This window comes from Peromyscus californicus, unplaced genomic scaffold, assembly GCF_007827085.1.
Source record: "Peromyscus californicus insignis strain IS unplaced genomic scaffold, ASM782708v3 Scaffold_5__1_contigs__length_169319896, whole genome shotgun sequence".
Classification (NCBI taxonomy): Eukaryota; Metazoa; Chordata; class Mammalia; order Rodentia; family Cricetidae; genus Peromyscus; species Peromyscus californicus.
Window position 1 is genome coordinate 102,223,567 of NW_026294573.1, and position 24,412 is coordinate 102,247,978.

Here is a 24,412-nt window from a genome sequence, read left to right on the forward strand (position 1 = left end):
TCACAAGGGCATAAATAAGTGAAAAGACATCCTGGGGCACAGCAGAGTGAGCACAGTTAAAGGGAAGACAATCATGAGACCCCTGTACTGTGAGAATAAAAGGTAGCCTATGTTGACTCAAACAGAACATCAAGGGATTATGGGAGATGCAGCTGCGAAGGTAGGCTAGTGACAGGCCATGAAGAACCACTGTGACAGACTTGCTGGCTATCTCCCAATATGTTATTCACTAGTTACTTGCCAGGCACCATGGTGCATGTGTTTAATTGTAGCACTAGGGAGACAGAGGCATGGGGAGCTCTGTAAGACCAGCCTGGTCTTTATAGTGGGCTCCAGGCCAGCCAAGACTCATGGCGAGATCCTGTCTCAACATACAAACAAAAAAACAAAACCAAACAATCCATATCTTTTACATTCTTTTCCCTTTAATAATTAGGATCTTCTAATGCATCTGAGCACATGTCATACACCTTCCTTTGTAGCTAACTGTGATGGACAAAATCCAGCCAATGAGATGTAAGTGGAAGTAATGTGTGCAACTCCTATGTCCTGACCTTATGGGAAAGGGACAAGTGATTATCACTGCTACTTCCTTTTGCTAGTGACATTCATGAGCCAGCATAAGACTGTAGGCAAGGGCATTTCCTAAAATTAAGAAAACACTATTTCGCTGGGCAGTGGTGGTGCATACCTTTAATCCCAGCACTTGGGAGGCAGAGGCAGGTGAATCTCTGTGAGTTCTAGGCCGTATGGTCTACAGAGTGAGTGAGTTCCCAGACAGTCAGGGCTACACAGAGAAACCCTGTCTCTAACCGTGCCCCCCCCAAAAAAAAAGAAAAAAGAAAGAAAACACTATATCAACCCTTAGCGGCTCATATGGAAACTATTAGATGAGAGAGAAAAAAATCTTATTAAAACCAGTGTATATTTTCACTCTGGGTAGTAGCAACTCAAGCTAAATCCTAAGAAATAAGTCCTTGATTTCATGACTTTATTCGAGGGCTATAAAGAACCACAGATGACTTTTTATGCCCTAAGTAAGAAAGAAAGAGCATTACTACTAATTCATTTCAGTTCTATAACTATGGTCCTAAAGCTGCATTCAGACACTGACTTCAAAGTCTAGAGTTGCCCCTGGATGTGGTGGTGTATGTTTGGAATCCCAGCCCTGGGCAAGTTGAGGTAGGAAGACTGCTGTGAGTTCAGGACCAGCCGGGGCTACATAGAGAGTTCCAGGCCAGCCAGGACTATATAATCAGGCACACATATGCATTCTCATTCTCTCTGCCCTCCCTCCCTGCCAACCCCACCAATAATAATGAAACAAACAAGAAAACAAGAATCCAGAGGACCACAGAAACTGAGCTGCTCCCTGACGCAGTAACCTAGGACTGGGGAAGAAATGCTCGAACCAGAAGCCAAGCGTTTGGGCTTTCTCCAAGAATGTTTTAGCATTGCTTTTTCATTTACCTGTTTCTTTATTATAGATGGCATTGTAGTAAGCAAAGAAAGCTCTGAATTCCGAAGGCCGGTAAGACAACACTTTAAACACATTTGGTAAAAATCCTGTCTGCAGGAAAGGAAAAAGACAGAGTCACACAAAATGAAAACTGGGATAGAATAAGCAACAGTAACTAGGTACTCCTGTGTTAAATGCAATCTTGGAAAGGTTACCACCTCTCCTATGCATCCCTTCACCTTTCAGGGTATAACTGTTACTTCTAAAGTGCACATGATAGTTTTGGTAATTAACATTTAGAAATTTGGAGATTGAAACACTTTGATCAAATGATATACCCTATCATTTAGGTTCTCTGGCTCAGGTCAAATAAATCCCCAGCTACTAAAAACTACTATCAGAGCCCACCACACAGATGCTACAAAGCTGCCAGACTCCTGCCATGTATATTCTGCTCTTCCTTGATCCTTGCTTTCCTAGAACATTAGAGCACTGAATCTATCTTGGATATTATGGTCAAAAGCCTTAAAGACAAAAATCAGATCATGTAATTATTATTGATTTATATATAAGATATTACAAGGATGTATAGAGATACATTATTTAGGTTCCGTTTTATTAAAATATGCTTTCACAAAATTTTTAAGGAATTGGTTTAAGCAATGCAGTTGATTTGACACTGTGGATTTTACAATGTTACTCTACAAATGGGAAAACAAATTGTTTAAAGTGGAAAAAGGAACAACAACTAAACTGCAATCCAAGAGCAATTCATGGATGGACAAAGAGAACTATGGATAACATATACACACATGCAAAGATACACATAAAAGCGGCTTATTACAAGCTCAAGTCCAGTTATGGTAGATTGCTGAGATGAACACAGTATCTTTATACAACTGGCCTTATAAAAGACACCACTAAAAATAATGATGTTTTGACCTAGAAACATATTCAAGATAATAAAATTTCACTAAAGAAATTTACATGGATTTTTTTTACAAAGAAAACAGAGAAGTAGAAGACATCAACATATTAATAGTGGTTAACTCTGTGTAATAGAATCAGATTGTTATTTGTTTTCACTTTCCTGCTTGATTTTAGAGGAAAAAGCAAGATACCTATCACTTGAGCAGCTAGCATGGATCCTCGCTGAGGTATAAAGGTTATATATCTGTACTACAGTATAGTGCTATACAGAACTACAGAGTGCACCTCAGTCACAGTGGGCAGAGGACTAAGGGACAGAGTAAAGACACAGAAGCCAAGAGGAAGAGCAGATGGATTCAGGCACCTGGACCTAGGAAGGGTCCACCCACTGTGGTGAGCTTAGGCAGCCTGCGGCAAGCAGGACTGGTAGCCACACTGAGGCCAATACAGGTCTCCACTGGCACTGACCCTGCAGCAGGGTGTAGCTCACCGTTCTTTTCATCTCTTCCATGAGCTCTACAATGTCAAAGGGCAGGTCCTTCTTATAGGGAACCGGGTAACGACCAATGGGTTTGGAATTTTCTTCTTTCTCATCCTCAAAAAAGTAAGAACTCAGGGTCATCACAGGCCACTTCTTCCAAACCTTACTTGTCAAGAGGTGAAGAGACTAACAGGAAATAAAGACAAGTTTAGATGAGCTACTAACGGAATTTCCCAGGCAGCCACTCTGTATCTGGTCCTAAAGGAGAGAGAACTCCCAGTTCCATCTCCTGTGTCGATCGCACTGGTTAGAAGTCACTGCTTGGAGTAATGTGACAAGGATTCTGGGCCCAACATACAACAATGCTTAATTAATCAGTAATGTTTGATGTAGGGAGGGAAGCTGATGCCGCATGGAACACCTGACTTGAAGTCCACTTCAGGGCTTGGACAGGTGATAAAGCTTCTATTCAGCATTTACAAGGTGCTGGGTCGGGGATAAAAGAAAACCAAAACAGGAAAGTCCAGGTGAGGTACCATCCAATGGCAGTAAATAAATTTAAGTGTATCAAATGATTACCAGGATAACTCTAATAACAGTACTTGCTACCAACCACGCATCCGGCTTTTACATACACTTTCTAGTACTCCTAAAAATCTTTCATTGTAGCAATGAAGATTAAGGGTCAGAAAGGCTTACAGTGGTCACACAGAGAAACTGTCTGAGTCTGTATTCAAATCCAGAATTGTCAAATTCTAGAGTCTATATTCTTCCCACTATATAGTCCTGTCTCTTAAAAGAGTTAGTCAGCAAGGACTGGAGAGAGGGCTCAGTGCTTAGGAACACCAGCTGCTCTTAATCCAGGTTTGATCCCTAGCACCTTTATGGCAGCTCACAATCCCCTGTAACTCCAATCCCAGGAGATCTGACACCTCCTTCTGGCCTCCATGGACACTGCACATATGTAGTGCACAAACATCCATGCAGACAAAACACCCAGACACATGAAATAAAAACCAAGGTTAAAAAAAAAGTTTAGGCCGGGCGGTGGTGGCACACGCCTTTAATCCCAGCACTCGGGAGGCAGAGCCAGGCGGATCTCTGTGAGTTCGAGGCCAGCCTGGGCTACCAAGTGAGTTCCAGGAAAAGGCACAAAGCTACACAGAGAAACCCTGTCTCGAAAAACCAAAAAAAAAAAAAAAGTTTAAAGTTAGCCAACAAAAGGCAATAATAACAAACAAGAAAATGTTATTAGCCGAAAAGAGCGAAGCAAACAAAAATCTGAATGTGCAGCCCATTCCTTTCTTTTACCATAGAGAGTTATATGAAGACTGCAGAAAATCGTGATGATGTTTTTCTAGAAAGCTTGTCTGCTCAGGCAAGCAGAAGCTGTCAAGATGTAATGCAGGGCCATCTGAATCAGGCTGCCTAGGTCAGTCCCTGCTGTTCACCCACTGTGTGGGCTGAGGTAGGCTACTTCTCTGCCCTTCAATCTCCTCATCTGTAAAGTATGGATAATAACAGTACCAATGATGCTATTGTAAGGACTGAATGAGTTAACTAATCTAAGACACAATTTTGCATTTAGGTATTTATTCTGTATAGATATGCCTACTAGAGTATAAATAATAAGATTACAGGTTTAAAATGATGATGCGATTTAAGTCTATTATAGGACACTATATCGATTGATTTTTGCCTATATGTTTAAGTGCAAGACCCATAGAATAGATCTGGGCTTGTTTTTTTTTTGTTGTTGTTTTTTTTTTTTGTTTGTTTTGGTTTTTCAAGACAGGGAGGAGCCCTGTAGTTGTGGTGCAAGCCTTTAATCCCAGGACTCAGGAGGCAGAGGCAGGCGATCTCTGAGTTCAAGGCTAGCCTGGTCTACAAAGAGAGTTCCAGGACAGCCAGAGCTACACAGAGGAACCCTGTCTCAAAAACAAAAACAAAAAAGGATTAGGAGGTGACTTCGTTGGAGGAAATGTGTCCCTGGAGTGGGCTTTAGGCTTCAAAAGCCCATGACAAGCCCAGTCTCACTCTCCGTCTACAGATCATGATGTAGCTAGCTCTCAGCTACTGCTCCAGCACCGTGTGCCACCATGCTCCCTGCCATGATAACAATGGACCTAACCTCTGAAACTGTAAGCCAGCCTCCAATAAAATGCTTCCTTTTATAAGAGTTGCCTTGGTCATAGTGCCTCGTAATAGCAGTAGAACAGAGACTAAGACAGCCACCTTTAGACTCCTTGTGATGGCTTCTTTAACGTGTCAGCATGACTGGGCAAGTAAGTGATCCCCACATAACTGTTGTATTAGTTACTTTTTTGTTGCTGTGATAAAATACTTGGACCAAGGCAACTTATAGGAACAAGAACTTACTTGGGCTTATGGCTCCAGAGGGAGAGTCCATGATGGAGCAGAGGCAGGCATGGCAGCTGGAGGAAAGCTGAGCTCACATCTGGACATCTTGTACTGCAAACATGAAGAACAAACTAGCTGTACTGTAGGTGAGGCTTTTTATCTCAAAGCCTATCCTCAGTGATATACCTTCTTCACAAGGCCACACTTGCTAAGCTTCCACAAACAGCACCATCAACTGGGGACCAAGTGGTCAAATGCCCGAGACTCTGGGGACCATAGCTGTTATCATCTGTTGGTGTGTGAGGTTATCTGAACAGGAGGCAGAGGAAAGGCGACCCACCTCTACTCCTGTTGGAGGAATCCTATTTGACAAGGACCCAAAAGAAAAAGAAGGTTGCAGAAGGACAAATTCAAACTCTCTGCTTTTTTCATTCTTTCTTTTTTTCTTGTCTTTCTTTTTTTGTGGTTTTTAGATCATGTTGGCCTCAAACTCCCAGAGATCCTCCTGCCTCTGCCTCCTGTGTGCTGGGATTAAAGGCATGTGCCATCATGCCTGGCTCAAGCTCTCTTCTTCTTCTTTTTAAAATTTATTAATTATATATACAGTGTTCAGCCTGCATGTGTGCCTGCAGGCTAGAAGAGGGCACCAGATCTCATTACGGATGGTTGTGAACCACCATGTGGTTGCTGGGAATTGAACTCAGGACCTCTGGATGAACAGCCACTGCTCTTAACCTCTGAGCCATCTCTCCAGGCCCTCAAGCTCTCTCCTTACACTAGAACATCTGTCTCCGCCTGCCCTGAGGGATTGAAGCTGCCAGTTCTCATTGCCCCCATCCTGGGTTCAGCCTTTAGCCTTGAACTGAATTCACCTCTGGTTCTCCAGTGGGTTTACAAACCACAGACCGTGGGACTTTTATACTCATATGCCCAAGCCTCAGATGACATACCTATCCTGAAAAGGATCCTGGGCCCATAGTGAAATAATGGGATTGTCAATTATAGTTTTCTATTCTACTTCTGTGAAGAATGCTCTCCTCGGGTCCCAGCTTCTGTAGCAGCCTATTGCTAACATGCATATTTCACATTCCATATTTCTATCAACACACACATCTTACTGAAAATGAAGGTCCAGGCTGTGAGGTCTTGCAGATGTCAGTCATCTCTCCTACCCAGTTGCTAGGATGAGGTAAATAGCCACTGGTCTATGAGGCTTCCAGGCCCCAAAGCTCTGTCTTTATAATTCATACACCTGGGGGGTTTACCTGGTTGGTGTTGTCTTGGTCATAGTGCCTCATAATAGCAGTAGAAGAGAGACTAAGACAGCCACCTTTAGACTCCTTGTGATGGCTTCTTTAACGTGTCAGCGTGACTGGGCAAGTAAGTGATCCCCACATAACTGTTGTATTAGTTACTTTTTTGTTGCTGTGATAAAATACTTGGACCAAGGCAACTTATAGGAACAAGAGGCAGTTGGCAGTGGTATCAGGGTTAAAAGTCATGAGGTATATCAAGTCTACTAGAGTCAGAATGGGTCAGGAGCACACAAAAAGGAAGGGAGGGGCTGTGAGGTGTTGTAGAATATTATTTTCAAGGTGTGTTACTTTTGTTTATGCTGCATTTGCTTAACTTTGTGAAGCTGTGTTACTTTGCCTATCTAAAACACCTGATGGTCTAATAAAGAGTTGAACAGCTAATAGTAAGGCAGGAGAAAGGATAGGCAGGGCTGGCAGCCAGAGAGAATAAAAAGGAGGAGAAATCTGGGAGGAAAAAAAAGAAGTAGCCAGAGAAAGAGGAGGACTCCAGGGGCCAGCCACCCAGCTACACAGCAAGACACAGAGTAAGAAACAAAGAAAGGTATACAGGAATAGAAAAGGAAAAGCCAGGGGTTGGGGATTTAGCTCAGTGGTAGAGCGCTTGCCTAGCAAGCGCAAGGCCCTGGGTTCGGTCCTCAGCTCTGATAAAAAGAAAAAAAGAAAAGGAAAAGTCCAGAGGCAAAGGATAGATGGGGTAATTTAAGTTAAGGAAAGCTGGCAAGTAATAAACCAAGCTAAGGCCGGGCATTTATAAGTGATAATAAAGCCCCATGAGTGATTTATTTGGGGGCTGGGTGGCAGGCCCCCCCCCCCCTGCAAAGAGCAAAAACAACCAACAACAGTGAGGAAGAGAAGACCAAGAGTAGAGGGAAGGAAGACAGTTTCAGGGGAGAGGTGCAGATAGATAAGGGAACTAGGAGCAGCTGGGTCTTTTTCTTGGCGGAATCCCTGGATCCTGCTGTAGAGGTCTCTTGAAGGCCTAGAATGACTTAATCAGTTTCCATTTTCATATGAGATCATCACTGGGTTTATACCACCTGAAACAGGACTCATATAGTGACAAGAATCAGAGTTAAAAACCAAGAAACTGTCCTTTCAACTATGGAGACTTCTAAGACTCAATATAATGTACTCAGGAGTAAAGCACTCCTATAATATAGTCTTCATATAAAAGTAAAAAACACCCTTAGCCAGGTCTGGTGGCACATAACCTTTAATCCAGCACTTGGGAGGCAGAGGCAGGCAGATCTCAGGGTTTGAGGCCAGCCTGGTCTACAAAGTGAGTTCCAGGATAGCCAGGGATACACAGAGAAACCCTGTCTCAAAAAACCAAACAAACACCCCTAGAATGTGCCTAATAGTCTCATAATCTGATATATATGATTATATATACCACACCATATGATAATATAGATACCAGATTATATAATATATATAATTTGAAATATACATACATACATATACTCAAAACTCAAGATTAATTTGGTGGGTATTCTTCCCATTTTAGAAATAAGAAAACAGGCACAATAAGCCAGGATTCAACTTAGGCAATTTAGCCTCAAGGGTTCTGCTGTGGAATAATCTTCTTGTATGCTGTAAAGATTTGTCACTCAAATTGGTTTAATAAAATGCTGATTGGCCAGTAGTCAGGCATGAAGTATAGGTGGGGCAACCAAACTAAAATGATGGGAAAGAGAAGGGCAGAGTCAAGGGTCGCTAGCCAGACACAGAGGGAGCAGGAGATGAATATGCCATGCTAATAAAGATACTGCCACATGGCAGAGTGTAAATAAAAAGTATAGGTTAACTTAAAATGTAAGAGCTAGTTAGTAATAAGCCTAAGCTACTGGCTGAGCATTTACAATTAATATAAGCCTCAGAGTGGTTATTTGGGAATAGGCAGTGGGGACAAGAAACTTCTGTTTACAGAGTTCACATTCAGAACCATGTGCTACATTGTCTATATAAGTTCATTGCCTAGGAATAGCAACCCAATAGTATTTTTTTTTAAACCTTTAAAGGCTATATGTGGTTGTACAAACCTTTAATCCCAGAATTTGGAAGGCAGAGGCAGACAGATCTCTGTGAGTTCAAGGCCAACATGGTCAACCTAGCAAGCTCCAGGACAGCCAGGGCTACATAGAGAGACCCTGTCTCAATAAACAAACCAACAAAACTTTTAAAGATTTATTATCATTTGAAAAATTATGTGCATGTGACTGTAGGTGCCTGTGGAAACCAAAGTGTCTGATCCCTTAGAGCTGAGGTTACAGTTTGTTATGAGTTGCCTAATATGAGGACCAAACTCTAGCCCTTTGCGAGAGCACATGCTCTTAACCACTGTGCCATTTCTCTGGCCCCTTTACCTTTAAATATAATCACATCTATAAACCCGAAGTCTGTTTCCTGCTTTCCCCCAAAACACTGAAGCAATTTAATTCTAAATCTATAACATCATAAAAAAGAACAACTTTCATTTGTTAGGTACTTCACCAAACCTAACAGGTGATATTGCTGCTACAGTTTGGATCTGGAATGTCTTCAAAAGGCAGTGCTGAAGGATTTGACTGGTGGCTAGCCTCTGGTATGACTGGAAGATGGTAGAACCTTTAAGAGATAAAGCCTAGTGGGAAACAAATTAGGACATTGAAGGTGTGCCCTTAAGACCAGATGGCTTACAATGTTAAGCATTTATTTGTGTTTATTGGCCATCCATATATCTCCTTTGAAAAAAAATGTTTATTTGGATCCCATGCCCACGAGATTTTTGATTGCTTGTTTGTTTTGTTGTTGTTGTTGTTGTTTTGGTTTTGGTTTTTTGAGACAGGTTGCTCTGTGTAGTTTTGGTGCCTGTCCTGGATCTCTCTCTATACCAGGCTGGCCCTGAACTCACAGAGCTCTGCCTGGCTCTGCCTCCGAGTGCTGGGATTAAAGGCGTGCACCACCACTGCCAGCTTGTAAGCACTATCTTTACCTGAGCCATCTCTCAAGCCCTCTTGCCCACTTTTAAGTTGGGAAAATTGTCTTTTTATTGAAATGTAAACTTTAAGATGTATTTTCCTTTATCAGATGATTTAGCATTTTTACTAATGTACATTGTTTATGTAAAATAATGGGTTTCACTGTGACATTTTTTCCAGATACTCAATTTTTAAATATTTCTCCTATTATGCATGTTTTCTGTGTTAATTGTGATAAAGCCTACTTTTTCTCCATTTTCTCCTTTGAGTGTTCGTGGTTTTGGTGACTTCGTATCTAGGAATCTACTGTCAGATTATCTCTACTAAGAGTTTTAATTGAGTTCCCATATTAAGGTCTTTGAGCTACTGAGTTTTTGTATGTCATTTGTAACAGGTGTTCAACTTCATCCATTTGCATGTATTAGGTATCCTAACATTTGCTGGAAAAGATCATTTTTTTCTCTGTTGAATTGTTTTGGCATCTTTGTCAAAAATCAGCTGAACCTTGGGCCAGGTGCAGTTGTGCACGCCATTAATCCTATCACCCAGGAGGCAGAGGCAGGCAGATCTCAGAGTTTGAAGCCATCTGGTCTACATAGTCAGTTTCAGGAAATCCAGAGTTCATAGCAAGACTCTATCTCAAATAAATAAGTAAATGAATAAGTAAGTAAGTAAGTTGATCCTAAGCATAAGGGTTTCTTTTCTTTTCTTGAATATGGTCTATGTAGCCGAGGCTGATTTCAAACTCATGGTCCTCCTGTCTCAATTTCTGAATGCTATGATTATACACATGATATTGTGCCCAGCTTTCTCATGTTCTTTCTTCCTTCCTTCCTTCCTCCCTCCCTCCCTTCCTTTCTTTTGTTGTTGTTTTTTAAAACAGGGTTTCTCTGTGTAGCCCTGGCTGTCCTGGAACTCTATCTGCAGACCAGGCTGGCCTTGAACTCATAGAGATCCCCCTGCCTCTGCCTCTGCCTCCCCAGTGCTGGGATTAAAGGCTGAGCCATGAATGCCCGGCTTTGTTTCTTTCTTGTGTTGGCCTGTTCCAATAATCTATGTCTAGTCCCTAGTCTTCCTTAGTGAGTCTTGTCAGTTGGTCACTCTGCCAGTGCTCCCTCATCTTCCTTAGTGAGTCTTGTCAGCTCTGCCAGAGCTCCATAGTTTTCCTTAGTGAGTCCTATTCATGGCAAATGGCTGCTTACCAGATATTTTCTTGAGATAAATATCTAGCAGTGAAATTCTTTAAGCACATATTCTTTGTTTGTTGTTGTTTGAGAAAGGGTCTTTGTATGTAGCCCTGGCTGTCCCAGAACTATGTACACAGGGTTGGCTTAGAACTCACAGAGAGCCGGGTGGTGGTGACGCACGGCTTTAATCCCAGCACTTGGGAGGCAGAGCCAGGCAGATCTCTGTGAGTTCGAGGCCAGCCTGGTCTACAGCGTGAGATCCAGGATAGGCACCAAAATTACACAGAGAAACCCTGTCTTGAAAAAAACAAAACAAACAAAATCACTATGTTGGGCTGTTTATTTCAAGTGTACAAAAATGGAATTGATTTCCTTATATTGTTTTTGAATCTTGCTCCCTTGTTGAACTTGTTATGTTTTATTTTGTGGAATCCTTAGGATTTTCTATATGTTAGATCATGTCACCTGCACAGTACATGCTTTGTACCATCTTTGCTTCTATTGATCATTTTTATTACCTTTTCTTATAGAATTGTCCTTGGTGGAATTTCCATTATAATGTTAAACAGAGTACCAAGAGCAGCCCTCCTTGGAATTTGTCAAATGGCATACATGCATCCACTGAGTTGTGTATTAATTCTTCATGTTTGGTATTTTTCATCAGAAAAGTCACATGGCCCTAGGCAGACTCTCATTGCTACTACTCCTACATTACTGTTACTACACTTATTTATCACTATGTTGCCTCTGCTCCAAATTCACCTGCTCTGATAAGATAGATCTGGGCATTTAAACCATTTATTTTCCTTTGCTATTATGACAATAAGTTTAGTATACAGAAAGCCCAGAAGAAGCATTGCATAAGGAACTGGGTTTGCTTCCTGGACCCAGTGTGCTCATCAACATAATGCTAGCCATCTTCCCATGGAGTCAATGAATTCTCTAAGGACAGAGACCAGGGTTCAGCTTGCCTGACTTACTCAAATAATCTGCTCAGAACAAATCTTTACATAGCTGTTAAGTCTCAAACCCAAGACAAGCAGCCGAGATGCCTATTTAACATATTAAAGCTGGACCTGGCTGCTAGGTTCTTCCAGCATCCCTCAGTCCCTAAATTGTTGCAGGGTATGGTGGCATACCCAACCCTCTACCCTGAACTGTCCAGCCCAGGGGCCAGGCTGCCCTTCCTCCAGAGGCTCTTTCCTATATAATCCAGACATTTTGGTTACCCTTCCCCTTTGGACCTTTGGCCTTCTGGCAGCTGCACCTGATTCCCCTTTTCCCCCCTTCCCCACTCTCTTGGCCTCCCCCTCTCCCCACACGGCCCAACTCAGTCTGTACATGTCCACTCTGGACTCTCCCAGATATCCCTGCCTCTGATTATGCTCTCCCACATATCTATAATAAACTTTATCCTCCACCATATCTAGGAGCCCTTTCCTTTCCTTTTAATTCCTTTTTTTTTTTTCATTCTATATGTCTGACAGGAGAGAGAGAAAAATGTGGTGGTGGGGAAGAGACAGCCTGATCTCATTAAGGCAGGATAGCCATACCCTTTCAGCTAATGAGGGGCTGGAGGGATGGCTTGGTAGTAAAAAAAGTGCTTGCGGTCCTTGCAAGGAACTGAGTTTGATTTCCAGCACCCACTCTGGTCAGCTCACAACCTCCTGTAGTTCCAGCTCCAAAGGATCCAGATGCCCCATTCTGGCTTCCATAGGCACCTGCACCCACATACGTGTACAGACATTAACATACACATTAAAAACTTAAAAAGCAATTGAAAGATTGCTAATGAACAATTCCTTAAGTCCAATTTCTTGTGACCCATGTGTTGGTAAAGATAGTTTTGATTAGCTGGGTGGTGGTGGCACAAGCCATTAATCCCAGCACTCGGGAGGCAGAGCCAGGAGGATCTCTGTGAGTTTGAGGTCAGCCTGGTCAACAGAGCGAGAGCCAGGACAGCCAAGGATACACAGAGAAACCCTGTCTCAAAAAACCAAAAAAAAAAAAAAAATAAATAAATAAAAACAAAAAAAGATAGTTTTGATTAATGTTTTATCCCTAATACTTCTCCAGCCACAATCCTGCAGAATATATCTAAAAAAGTATCTTCTTTGAAGGCAGAAAAAAGAATATGCCAGCACATACTTTTCCTAACACCTGAACTTAAGATATTAAGTGGCTTCAAAGACCCCGAATTGATGATACTACCCCTATTTGCTCACATTCTCACTTGAGTCTTTTCAAGCGGATCTTGTCTTTTTGCTTAATATAATAAACGTACTTTGTGTCACTCTGACTGGTCCTAAAGTTCTTTTCTGTGGTGCCATAATAGATATGGGTGAGAACTCTGGAGGATCAGAGGGGGCACGCTGTAGTTCATTTCACTTCAGACATTACAAGTAAGCAACGGAAAAGAACCAGAGGTTCCTTCATTCCAACTTTGGCTTCGGCCACCACACCTGATAACCTGAGTTCTACCCATGGAACTAATGTGGTAGGAGAGAAATGACAAGCGCAAGTAGTCCTCGGACATCCACGAGTTCGCACCCTCCACCCCTAGACAAAAAAAAAAATAGGAAAAACAACACACACACACACACCCCAAAAATTAAAAAGTGAGAGAAAAACTTGTAGGAAAAGTCTGGAAGACTTGGGTTGAGGTCCAGCCTTTCGGGGAGGTAACACTAGGTTGGCCGAGCAGAGATGAAGGCCTGTGGTACTCCAACACCTACATGGCCCCCACTACAAACTCTCAATACAGAATTAGCCTAGTCCATTCGGGGAATTCAGGAGAGTCACACGTGCCAGGCTGAGAACGAGACACCCACGTGGCCTGCACTGTCTTCCAGTGTCCTCTTTATTCCCAGTGGCCACAGCCATTTACATCACCATTACACGGGACTGTCGCCCCACCCGACTCCACACTGTCCCGTGCTGCTAAAGTCCCCAGAAGTTTTGAGCCGGGTGGCTTCAAGCCGGGCTCCCCGCTGCACGCGGGAGGGCTAACACTCACACTCACCGGCTGCCGCAGGACCCCGAGGCGTCGAAGCACAAACATGGCGGTGCACACTTCGCAGGTTTTCCAGCGTGACGCCCTGGGGGCACGTCCGGTGGGCGGTGCTTACAAGGGCCCGCCTCTTCCGGCCTTGCGCTTTGGGTCTCCAATGGCTTATCCTCCGTCGTAGAATTCATCCGGGAGTATGATGATCCTACGTTTCCCCTCTTCCCTCCTCCAAAAGATGTTCATCCAGTATGACTCCTGCGTTAGATTTCGTACTCTTATTTCCTCGGGAGACTCGAATCTACCCGAGGTAGGTGCTGAGGGCCAGTCCTGGGAACGTTCAGTCTCCCTCTCTGCCTTTAAGAGGCCTGAAGTAATTGAATACCCTAAAAGGCATAGCGTTGAGCCGTTTTGGGCTTGGTTACTTAGGTCACAGAATACCTATGGAGTCCAAGCCTTTTGGAGAGTTGGGTTGTAGAGGAAGAAAGCACAATTTACCACTGCCTAGGGACCGTCTGCCCCTGTAAGAGACACTTACCAAATGGTACAGTTTAGAGGTCTTGATCAGGTTCATTTTCTCTACCAGTTAAAGCGTGAAAAGGCTGGAGAAATCTGGTAGCAGAAACATCTCAAACAAGGACGACCGAATCAGCAGTTGCAGAAAGGTCTTTATTAGGGGTGAGGAAACACACACATGCAAACAAACACAGAGAAGGACCCTCTGCGAAATAGAAGGGGGAGGGACTCAGAGCCTAACAATGCAGTCTCTTCTGGAAGGCTGGGGGTTTCAAAGTCTCTGCAGGGTCTTCTCCCCCAATTCAGTTTGAAGAAAGTTTGGCTGGTTGATTGACCCAGAACTGTTGTGTGACATGTCCTGAGCAGCCTTGAACTTGTTGAACCAGTGCATCAGCAGGGATCCACTGGTGGGAGACAAAAGTGTGGGAGTCCCTGCAAACTCTGTTGCCAGCAAAGAAAGATCCATGTGAGGGAAGGAGGAAACTCCGTTCAGCATGACTGAGCCCGTGTGGGTTCAAACTTCTGGAATCTGACCCTGAGCAGTTTATTTTATTTTAGTTACACATTTCAACAGTAAAACTTTTGGAAAAGGTTTCCTTCTGACAGTTATCACAACAGAGCTGAAGGTATGACTACTTCGAAACTCCCTTACAAAGTATATAGCGTTGGGAAAGCACCTGTAACCTCTTCCACAAGAGTGGGCTCTGTTGACTGAGAAACAATGCTCAGAATAAGGGGGGTTGGGGGAGAGCTGGCTCCACAGAATAGCAAAATCACCAGTTATTAAACAACATCCACTTCTGCCTTACTAGTGAACAGGTGTCAATTTCTTCTGTTGAAAAAAAAAGTCTGTGTGTTTAACAATTCTGGTTTCTCTAGTACTATCTGTGAACACATGGCCTGGCTTGTATCAAGTTAGGAGGCTGAAGTAGTTGGCCATTTTGAAGATTCACCACCTGTCACCTAGCCATGCCCCCTCCTTCCACTCCCTAACTGCCTACCCGAGTGTAAGGAACATGTAAGGCCTAGGGTGAACAACCCTGGTCAGGAGTGATAAGCAATAGAATGACATAAGTAAACCACAAATGGAGTAGTGATAAGCTATAAGCTATGTGTGGAAGTAGGGATAAGACTAGAAACCTAGCCAGAAAAGAATATAAAAGATGAAGCCTTAGACCTGACCAACAGAGCTTGTCAGGCCCTCGCGTGAGACGACTCTCCTCTGCCAGAGACGTGAGATCCTGTCCCCAGTGCAGACGTGGCTGACCAGAGGAAGGCTGACCCAAGATCCAGAGGCACAGACGTGGCCGGTCCGGACCTGTACACCTGGAGAGGTACTCCCGCTTCCATTTGGAAGACAGGATGAATATTGCTTGTAATCTTACTGTGTGAATAAATGAGTGTTATACCAAGTCTGAATCAAGAGTGACTATTCCTCCCCTGTAACCGGGGTATGTGCTCGCTACACCGAGAGTCTCTCGGTCTCTCCACAGGACTAACCAGCAACCTGACTGCAGCACAAGTCGTCCTTCACTTGGCCCCACAACCCCCAGGGATTAAACAGCTGGCCAGCATCTGGCCAAATTTGGAGGAAGTGTGATGGTCTGTTGACCGCTCCTCCCCCAAATTAAAAAATTCGAGTTGGCAGCAAAGAAATGAACAACTGACATCGGTCAAGGTCAAGGCCCTCTGTGCTGCTGGAGAACTGAATCAAAAACTCATTGAAGATACCAACTGAGAGAAAGCAAACAAGTTATATTTTGAAAAACCTTCTTCCTAGTTAAAAGTTCAGCCACCTTTCTGTAGGCAGAATAGAAAGGTAAAGCCTCCAAACCTAGCTCACGTTTAATTCCCAGAGGCCCTCAGTTCCAGCATTGCTTGATACTAAGCCGAATGACCAGACTCAGGATGTGAGTGCTCCAAATGGACCCCAAAGCCAGAAAACTGGAAGTTCTCAAGTTCCTGCATTGTGGGTTTGGAATTTAACAGTTTCTCATCTAGCTATTAGTGGAGGGACTCTGACCAGCTCAAGCATGGCAACAATGGCTCTGGCAGGCTTTGTCCTTTCCCCCCCATTCCCTCTGCCTTGCTAAAAATCATTAGATCACATCCCTAAAGCTAGCCCCCAAGGTCTATTCCCTTATTTGACCACTTCCTCCTTCTGAGGCTGACTACCAAGGTCCAGCTGTCAAAATATCAGTTCCCCTAATTAACATGCTTAATCAAAATATACCACCGCATCTTAGCCCATTCTTTTTTTTTTTTTTTTTTTTTTCCGAAACAGGGTTTCTCTGTGTAGATTTGCACCTTTCCTGGAACTCACTTGGTAGCTCAGGCTGGCCTCGAACTCACAGAGATCAGCCTGCCTCTGCCTCCTAAGTGCTGGGATTAAAGGCGTGCGCCACCACCGCCCAGCGCATCTTAGCCCATTCTAACACATACCTCCCCTTTTTCCTTCTTAAAAACTACACCTGCAAGTTCATTTGCTGCTGTTTTTCTGCCTGAGTCAGAAAGTAGCCGCTTCAACTTTTCTTCCCTGATTACTAAAGGATCTCTCTGTGAAATAGGTGTTTGAGCCATCCCCGCCCCCCATTCCACACCCCCCACCCCCACCCCGTGGGCTCTCCTTCAATCAGTGTGCTCCAGAAGAAATAGGGGGCAAGAATTGTTCTGAGTTTCTGATTTTCCTAAGCCATGTAGGGATAACTCAAGTAGGTGAAAAGGTGTGATGTGTTGCAAGGTGGTGGTGGTGGTGGGGTCCAGGAATTAATCCACATAAAAGTGTTACATCTCTTAGGTACCATGAGCTACGAACTACAGCTGACAGCACAGCAAAGGAGACAAGTGGGTACGACCGCTGTTGTTCTTGTCTTCTTTTGTAAAAATAATTTATTTTTATTTTATATGCATTGGCAATTTGCCTGCATGCGTGTCTGCGTGAGGGTTCAGATCCCCTGGAACTGGAGTTACAGACAGTTGTGAGCTGCCATGTGGGTGCTGGGAATTGAACTCGGGTTCTCTGGAAGAACAGCCAGTGCTCCTAACTGTTGCTTTCTTCTTTTATTCTTTATATTTTACACAATTTAAATTGGTAGCAACAACCAAACAAGCTATATTTTGAAAAAACTTTTTCCTAGTTAAAAGTTCAGCCACCTTTCTGTAGGTAGAATAAAAAGGTAAAGCCTCCAAATCCAGCTTGCGTTTAATTCCCAGCATCGCTTGATACTAAGCCAAAAGACCAGCCGCGCGTTTCTGTTTGGGGCGGGGAGGAGTACCTACCCGCTGAAGCGACTAGTGGGCAGGCTAAAGTTTAATTCAGAAAGCCCACAACCACCGGAAAGGGATAACCCTGGTGGGCGGGCTAGTGCATGCGGAAGCGGAAGTAGGATAGCGGAAGCTGCGATGTCTCCCGCTATGGCCGAAGTACCGTCGGTTGCGGCGGCATCCGTGGCCGGCTGCCGGGCGCGGGTGGCGCACAACGTGCTGAATCAGGTGGTTCTCCCTGGCGAGGAGCTGGTGCTGCCGGAGCACGAGGACGTAGACGGCCTTGGCGGCGCCGGGGAGCAGCCGTTACGTCTGAATGCGGGGGCGCGCCCGCGGCTGCGCGTAGTGTGTGGCCCGGGTTTGCGACGCTGCGGGGACCGCCTGCTGGTCACCAAGTGTGGCCGCCTGCGTCATAAGGAGCCCGGAGGAGGCGGCGGTGGCATTTACTGGGTGGACTCGCAACAGAAGCGGGTGAGCGGACGTCGGAGAGGCGGTGCTGCAGCGAAAGTAGCATCCCAGTTCTGGGAAGACTCCCTGCTAGTGGGAGGTGAGGTTAAGGCGAGCCTTGAACTGCGGTAGCCTCTTAGGTCCCTCTCAGCATCTTCTTTAGAGGAACCACATCCTGAGAAGGGCGAAAAGGTTGAAAAAGGCTAAAGAGTAGGAAGCTGTAGGCCTGCCGTTTGGAGTTCCAGTTGCAATGAGTCTAAACCACAGGGAGTTAAATTTCTCATAGAATGAGTAAGAACTTTCACGTAAGAAGTGTCTAGTGGAGGGGCTTCCTTGACTGTAAGGATTCTTGTGCCACCGGATGTATAAAAGATGCTGAAGTATGAAACCTGACCCAGGTCAACTCCGGATTAGAGGCTACAAAGTTGTCCAGACTGGTGCGGGCCGGTTTTGAATTTCCAGCTACCTGAGAAGTATGAATTGGGAGGATTGGTTGAGACTCACCCTGAGTAAGCTTGTTAAGAAGATATTTTATAGTAGTATTCGTGTTGTTTATGGTTGTTCTTTCATTCTGTTTTGTAGTATGTACCAGTGAAAGGAGACCATGTGATCGGCATAGTGATCGCTAAATCTGGAGATATATTCAAAGTTGATGTTGGAGGGAGTGAGCCGGCTTCTTTGTCTTACCTGGCATTTGAAGGAGCAACTAAAAGAAACAGGCCAAATGTGCAGGTAATGATGGGAGCCTTTGGGTTCTACGGTAAGGAAAAATAGCCACTCCCCAGAAATTGAACAGCCCAGAGAGCTACAGAACTGTCTCCAAAGCACAAGCTATCTTTCCAGTTCTCCAGGATGGTTAACAAGAGTTCCTTAGGTGCTGCAGCCCCAGAACCAGTGCTATGTGCTTGGGTGTTCTCCCAGGTTGAAGGGTTGTCTGCTGTTCCCTTGTTATGTCCTGTTGTGTCCATATCCACCTCACAAGGAAAACGGCCCTAGTCTAAGGGACACTGGCACTGTCAGCTCTGTTCATCTTGGCTCTAAGTCCTCGGAGCTGACAGAGGAGTGATCTCATTACCGCAGGATTTCTGGTTGGGCTTTCTGGTTAGTTTAGCCGTAACCCTCTTGGGGATGCATGTGAGCCAGAAATTTGATGGCATCTATGCTACTTTTCATTCAACTCTCTTATTTTGTTTCATCTCTTATTTTTTACATACTGATCCCTTTGTCTCCACGTGGTCAAGCATTTGCTCCCTTTTGACAGAACTGGGCAGCAGTCTCATTAACACCCCTGCTTCCATCTGTTGACATCCTCATGGTGACATAGTCCCTTTCTTTTTTTTTTTTTCTTTTATATGTGTGGATTTTTTTAAAGATTTATTTTATGTATATGAGTGCTCTTTCGACTTTATGCTAGAATAGGGCATCAGATCCCACTATAGAAGGCTGTGAGCCACCATGTGGTTGCTGGGAATTCAACTCAGGACCTCTGGAAGAGCAGCCTGTGCTCTTAACCACTGAGCCATCTCTCCAGCCCCCATATTCCTGTTCTTAACAGGGAAAAAAAGATTGTTCAAAGCATACAGAATTCATTGGTGGTGTGCCCCAGGGTCTTCCCTCCTACTAATGTATGTCATGTAAGCATGTCTAAGCTTCACAGTACCACTGCACTTTGTTTCCTTCCCATGGGTCTTTATTAATGATGTTCCACGGTCTGGATTACAGCGTCTCCTCCTCAGCCTAGGAGACATCCATCCTTTGAGGTCCAGGCTAAGCATGCCTATGTAAAGTCATTCATCGTCATCACTTTTCCTGAATCTTTACCTTAGCACTGGAATTGTTCTTGAACTTGTTCATGAGTTTATTCATTCTCATTACCCTGTACAAGACTCCATGCTCCTGAAAGGCATGAAATGTGTTATGATTCCCTCTAGGTTTTGTAGTCACCCCAAACAGTGGGTACTTAAAAAATCATTTTTAATGTATGCACATTGAGAGTGTCTTGACTCCATGTGTGTGCCCACTGAGTGACTGCTGCTTGTGGAGGTCAGACAGGAAGGTCAGGTCCCCTGAAACTTGAGTAATGAGTGATTGTGAGTTGCCAGGAGAGTGCTAGGAACCTGACCTGGGTCCTCTGCAAGAGCAGCAAGTACTCTTAACCCATGAGCCATCTCTCTAGCTCTTAGCAGTGGGTATTTTTAATGTTGAATGAAGAGAATAAATTCATTGTTTCTCACTTCATCATTTTAAAGTTCAATTTTGTAGCCTTTTAAAGCAAATCTTCCATGAAGTAGCATCTGTGAATTGGTACTGTCCCATTTTCTTTTGGATATGGATGTCTTGAGTTTTTCCTTCCTTTGGTCAGGTGTATAATTTTTTGTAAGTAGTACTGATAGAACATTCTCCAGTGATTGTAGCTGGAGTTTTTTCTCCGGGTCCCACCAAGCCCCGGCAGTCCCTTAGCCCACTTATAAAATAAACATACAGATGCTTATATTATTTAAACTGCTTGGCCATTAGCTCAGGCCTACCATTGTCTAGCTCTTACTCTTATATTTAGCCCATTTTTATTAATCTATACTTTGCTACGTGGCTCATGGCTTACTGGTACCCTCACATCTTGCTTGTCTTGGAGACAGCTCCAGGCAGTCTCCTCCTTCCCTTCCTATTCCCTTAATTCGCCTCTCTGTTAGTCCTGCCTATACTTCCTGTCTGGCTACTGGCCAATCGGTGTTTTATTTATTAACATATTTGCCATACAGAACATCCCACAGCAAGTGATGCCAGTTTTTTTGCTGTTGTTAGGTTTTGTTTTTGTATCTGCACTGATTGATACGGCTACCACTAGTTACATGTGGTTATTGAGCAGCTGAAAATTAGCTGATGCCGTGAGGAACTGAATTTTATGTGTCTTAATTAGACATAAGGCTAAATATAAATTGAAATAAACCACATATAAGCTGGACAGTGCAGTTTTAAAGGGTGTTCTTAGACCTTAAAATGGCTCTTGGAGGATTTCATGGTGTGTGAATTCAGCTCCAAAGTAGTATCATTGGTCCTTAGCTTGAGAACTGTGGGTTGCTGGCATTCTTGCCCACGGAACAGAACCAGCAGCAGCACCTACAGGATATCTGGATGAAGGGAAGTGAACTTTAATTTTAATCTTATAGGTTGGAGATCTCATCTATGGCCAGTGTGTGGTTGCTAATAAAGACATGGAACCAGAAATGGTCTGTATTGACAGCTGTGGACGGGCCAATGGAATGGGTGTGATTGGACAGGACGGTCTGCTCTTCAAAGTGACTTTGGGCTTAATTAGAAAGTAAGTTATGATACTTGTTAACTGCCTACTTTAATGAAATATTTAAAATACGTTTAATTCTTTGAGAATTTCATACAGTGTATTTTGTTGATCATTCTCACTCCCTATTCCTCCCTGTAACTTGTCCCAGATCCCTTTCCTACCTCCCTCCCCTCCCCACCCTACCCCCTAGGTCTGAGTTTGTATGCCTCCTGCCGCCCCCCCCCCCCCCCCCACTTTTTTTTTTCTATTTTGGTTTTTTGAGACAGGGTTTCTCTGTGTAGCTCTGGCTGTCTTGGAACTCACTATGTAGACCAGGCTGGCCTCGAACTCAGAGATCGGCCTACCTCTGCCTCCTGAGTGCTGGAATTAAAGGTGTGTGTCACCACTGCTCAAATTCTTCTTGTTATAGTTGTGTGTGCCCCTTTTTAAAAATGAATATGCCATTGAATCCAATCTGTGCTGCCCATACATTCCTAAGTGTGGGAGCATCCACTGCAGTGTGGTCCACCTACCATCAGCTGTATCCTTAGAGAAAACTGATTCTCTTCCCCTAGAAGCCATCTGCTGCTGTCCATAGTTCCTCAGTTAAGGATAGAGGCTCCCCTAATAATTATTATACCTGTGTTGAAAAAATAAATCTTTAGGATTTGGATTCTTCATTTACAAGATCTTGGTTTTCTTCAGAGTTAGTATTTTAGGCGGCTGGAGAGAAGACTCAGTGGTTAAAAGCACTAGCTACTCTTCCAGATGATCCGGGTTCAATTTCCAGCAACTACATGGAGGCTGACCACTAATTCCAGGGGATCCAGTGCCCACTTCTGGCCTCAGCAGGCACTGAGAACATGTGGTACACAGACATACATGGCAAAACCAACATAAACCAAAATATTTTAAAAAGATCAGTGTTTTAGCATATATATTTAAACTTGTGAATTTGGTTCTGCCCTCTTAATGTAAATATTCAAGTCCAGATGCTATTTGGCTATATGGTTTGAATGTTGGTATAGTGCCTCATGCGTGTGTGTGTGTGTGTGTGTGTGTGTGTGTGTGTGTGTGTGTGTGTGTAGTGCCTCATGGGTGCGCTCACTCTTGGGTGTTTTGCCTGCATGTGTATATGTGTACCTAGAACATGCCTGTTGCCCCTGGAGGCCAGAAGAGGGCATCAGATCCCCTGGAGCTGTAGTGACAGATGGTTGTGAGCCACCATGTGGGTGCTGGAAATTGAACCTGCTGCCTCTGGAAAAAGTCAGTGCTCTTAACCACCAAGCCAGCTCTGCAGCCCTTCTAGAGCCTTTTCTGATATGTCACACTTCAAGTTTATGCTGTCCTGTCCTTTCTTCTCTCTCAGAAGACCTCCTGCTCTTTATAACTAACATATACCATATGTGAAAACTGGTCTTTCCTTAATTCTAAGATACTTGAATACAGATGCAGTTTGCATTTGTATAGAATTACCAAGTGTTTGTAATATCAAATGCAGGCAGGGTGATGTGCTCATTAAGCTTGAGAGCCATGTAGAGATGGTTCCTGACACTGTCCTGGAAGATTTTACAATTCCCATTGGGGCAGATTGTGTTAGGGTATTTAGACAATCACCTACCCAGGCTGTGCCATATTAAAGGGTTGTACTTCTAAAGCCACTAAAGTTCAGAGCTACCTTCCTAGGTTTCTCCTTGCTATTTGTCCTTCACTTGTGGAAACTACGTTTGAGACATATAAGAAGCATGTTACTGACTGAGCAGCAACCTTGGTTTCATAGATAATACTCTGAATTTAATACCAGGGAGGAACTAAAATGGACAGGAAAGTAAATTTAAAATATTCTGTTGGCACTGTAGGTAATAATAATAAGCCAGGCAGTGTTGGCACACACCTTTAATCCCAGCACTCAGGAGGCAGAGGCAGGCGGGTCTCTGTGAATTTGAGGCCAGCCTGGTCTACAAAGTGAGTTCCAGGACAACTAAGGCAAACAAAGAAACCCTGTCTTGAAAAACAAAAACAAAAAAAGTAATAATAAGCTATGATCCCAAGTCTTAGAATTAAGGGGGGTTCAGGAGAAGAGACTTTATACATTTATGTGTTATGCAACATTGGTGACATGATTGTAAACTCTGGTATGCCTGAAAAGTAGAAGGTTCTTGGAAGAAAGGGGGCATTGAGCTGGGCACAGTGGCACATTATTGTAGTCCCAGCTACTTGGGAAGGGAGGATAGTTTTCAAACCTCCAAATCTGAGACTGGTTTAAGTGATCTAGCTAAACCTCATCTTCAGATAAAAAAGGGCTGGGGGAGGGTGGTACAGGAAAAGAGGCAGCAGATGGCATCATGTGCTTGTTTTGGGATGATGCTGAGGGGGCTTTGAATAACCACAGAGAACTACCCAGAAAAGGACTCTCCCTAGGAGAGCCACAACATACCCTACTGCTTTATTAAATTTGCTTTTGTTTTTCCTACAAGGCTATTAGCTCCAGATTGTGAAATTGTGCAGGAACTGGGAAAACTCTATCCGTTGGAGATTGTGTTTGGAATGAATGGAAGAATATGGGTCAAGGCAAAAACCATTCAGCAGACTTTAATTTTGGCGAATGTCTTAGAAGCTTGTGAACACATGACGACAGATCAAAGAAAACAGATCTTTGCCAGATTGGCAGAAAGTTGACACGAACATCTCTTTAATGGCTCATTTTAGTCAAGAGTGAGTTTCTTGGGGAAATCTTTTTTTTCAGGTGAACCTCTTTCTATCAGATCTTCAGAAGATGCATATTGTCTTTCTAGAATCCAATAAAATATTTTTATAAGAGTTACTGGTCTTTACTCATACATGTATAAGAAAATTGTGATTTTTTTTAAATATAAATTTGTATATAGTATTGTTTGAAGTTACCTCCCTTACTTCTCCTATAATACAGCTTCTATAATGAGCTGTAACTTAACATTAAAATTCTTTTGTTATAGTAGTAAAACTTGTTTGCCAGAGGTAAAACCTACCTGTAATCCCATAAGCCAGTGGAAGAGTATATAACGGCTCAATACATACTTACCTTGTTGAAAAGTTCCAAGTGTTTTACACCATTAGCTCATACCTGGTCACTGCAGAAGACACTAATCCTCATAGAGATACTGAAGCCAAGTGTAACATGGCTTAAAGCTTAACCACTGTGTATTGATGTTTTTCAAGTTGAAGTGA

General features: G+C 43.6%; 1 protein-coding gene across 1 annotated transcript; it reads left to right on the top strand.

The window, feature by feature from the left end:
• The first annotated feature begins 17,588 nt into the window (after positions 1-17,588).
• Exosc3 (exosome component 3) lies at positions 17,589-24,025 on the top strand. Its single transcript, XM_052716394.1, has 4 exons — positions 17,589-17,949; positions 18,508-18,657; positions 21,093-21,244; positions 23,683-24,025. Exons 1-4 carry the CDS (start codon positions 17,617-17,619, stop codon positions 23,882-23,884), a joined length of 837 nt encoding a protein of 278 aa, XP_052572354.1. The 5' UTR covers positions 17,589-17,616; the 3' UTR covers positions 23,885-24,025.
• The last annotated feature ends 387 nt before the right edge of the window (positions 24,026-24,412 follow it).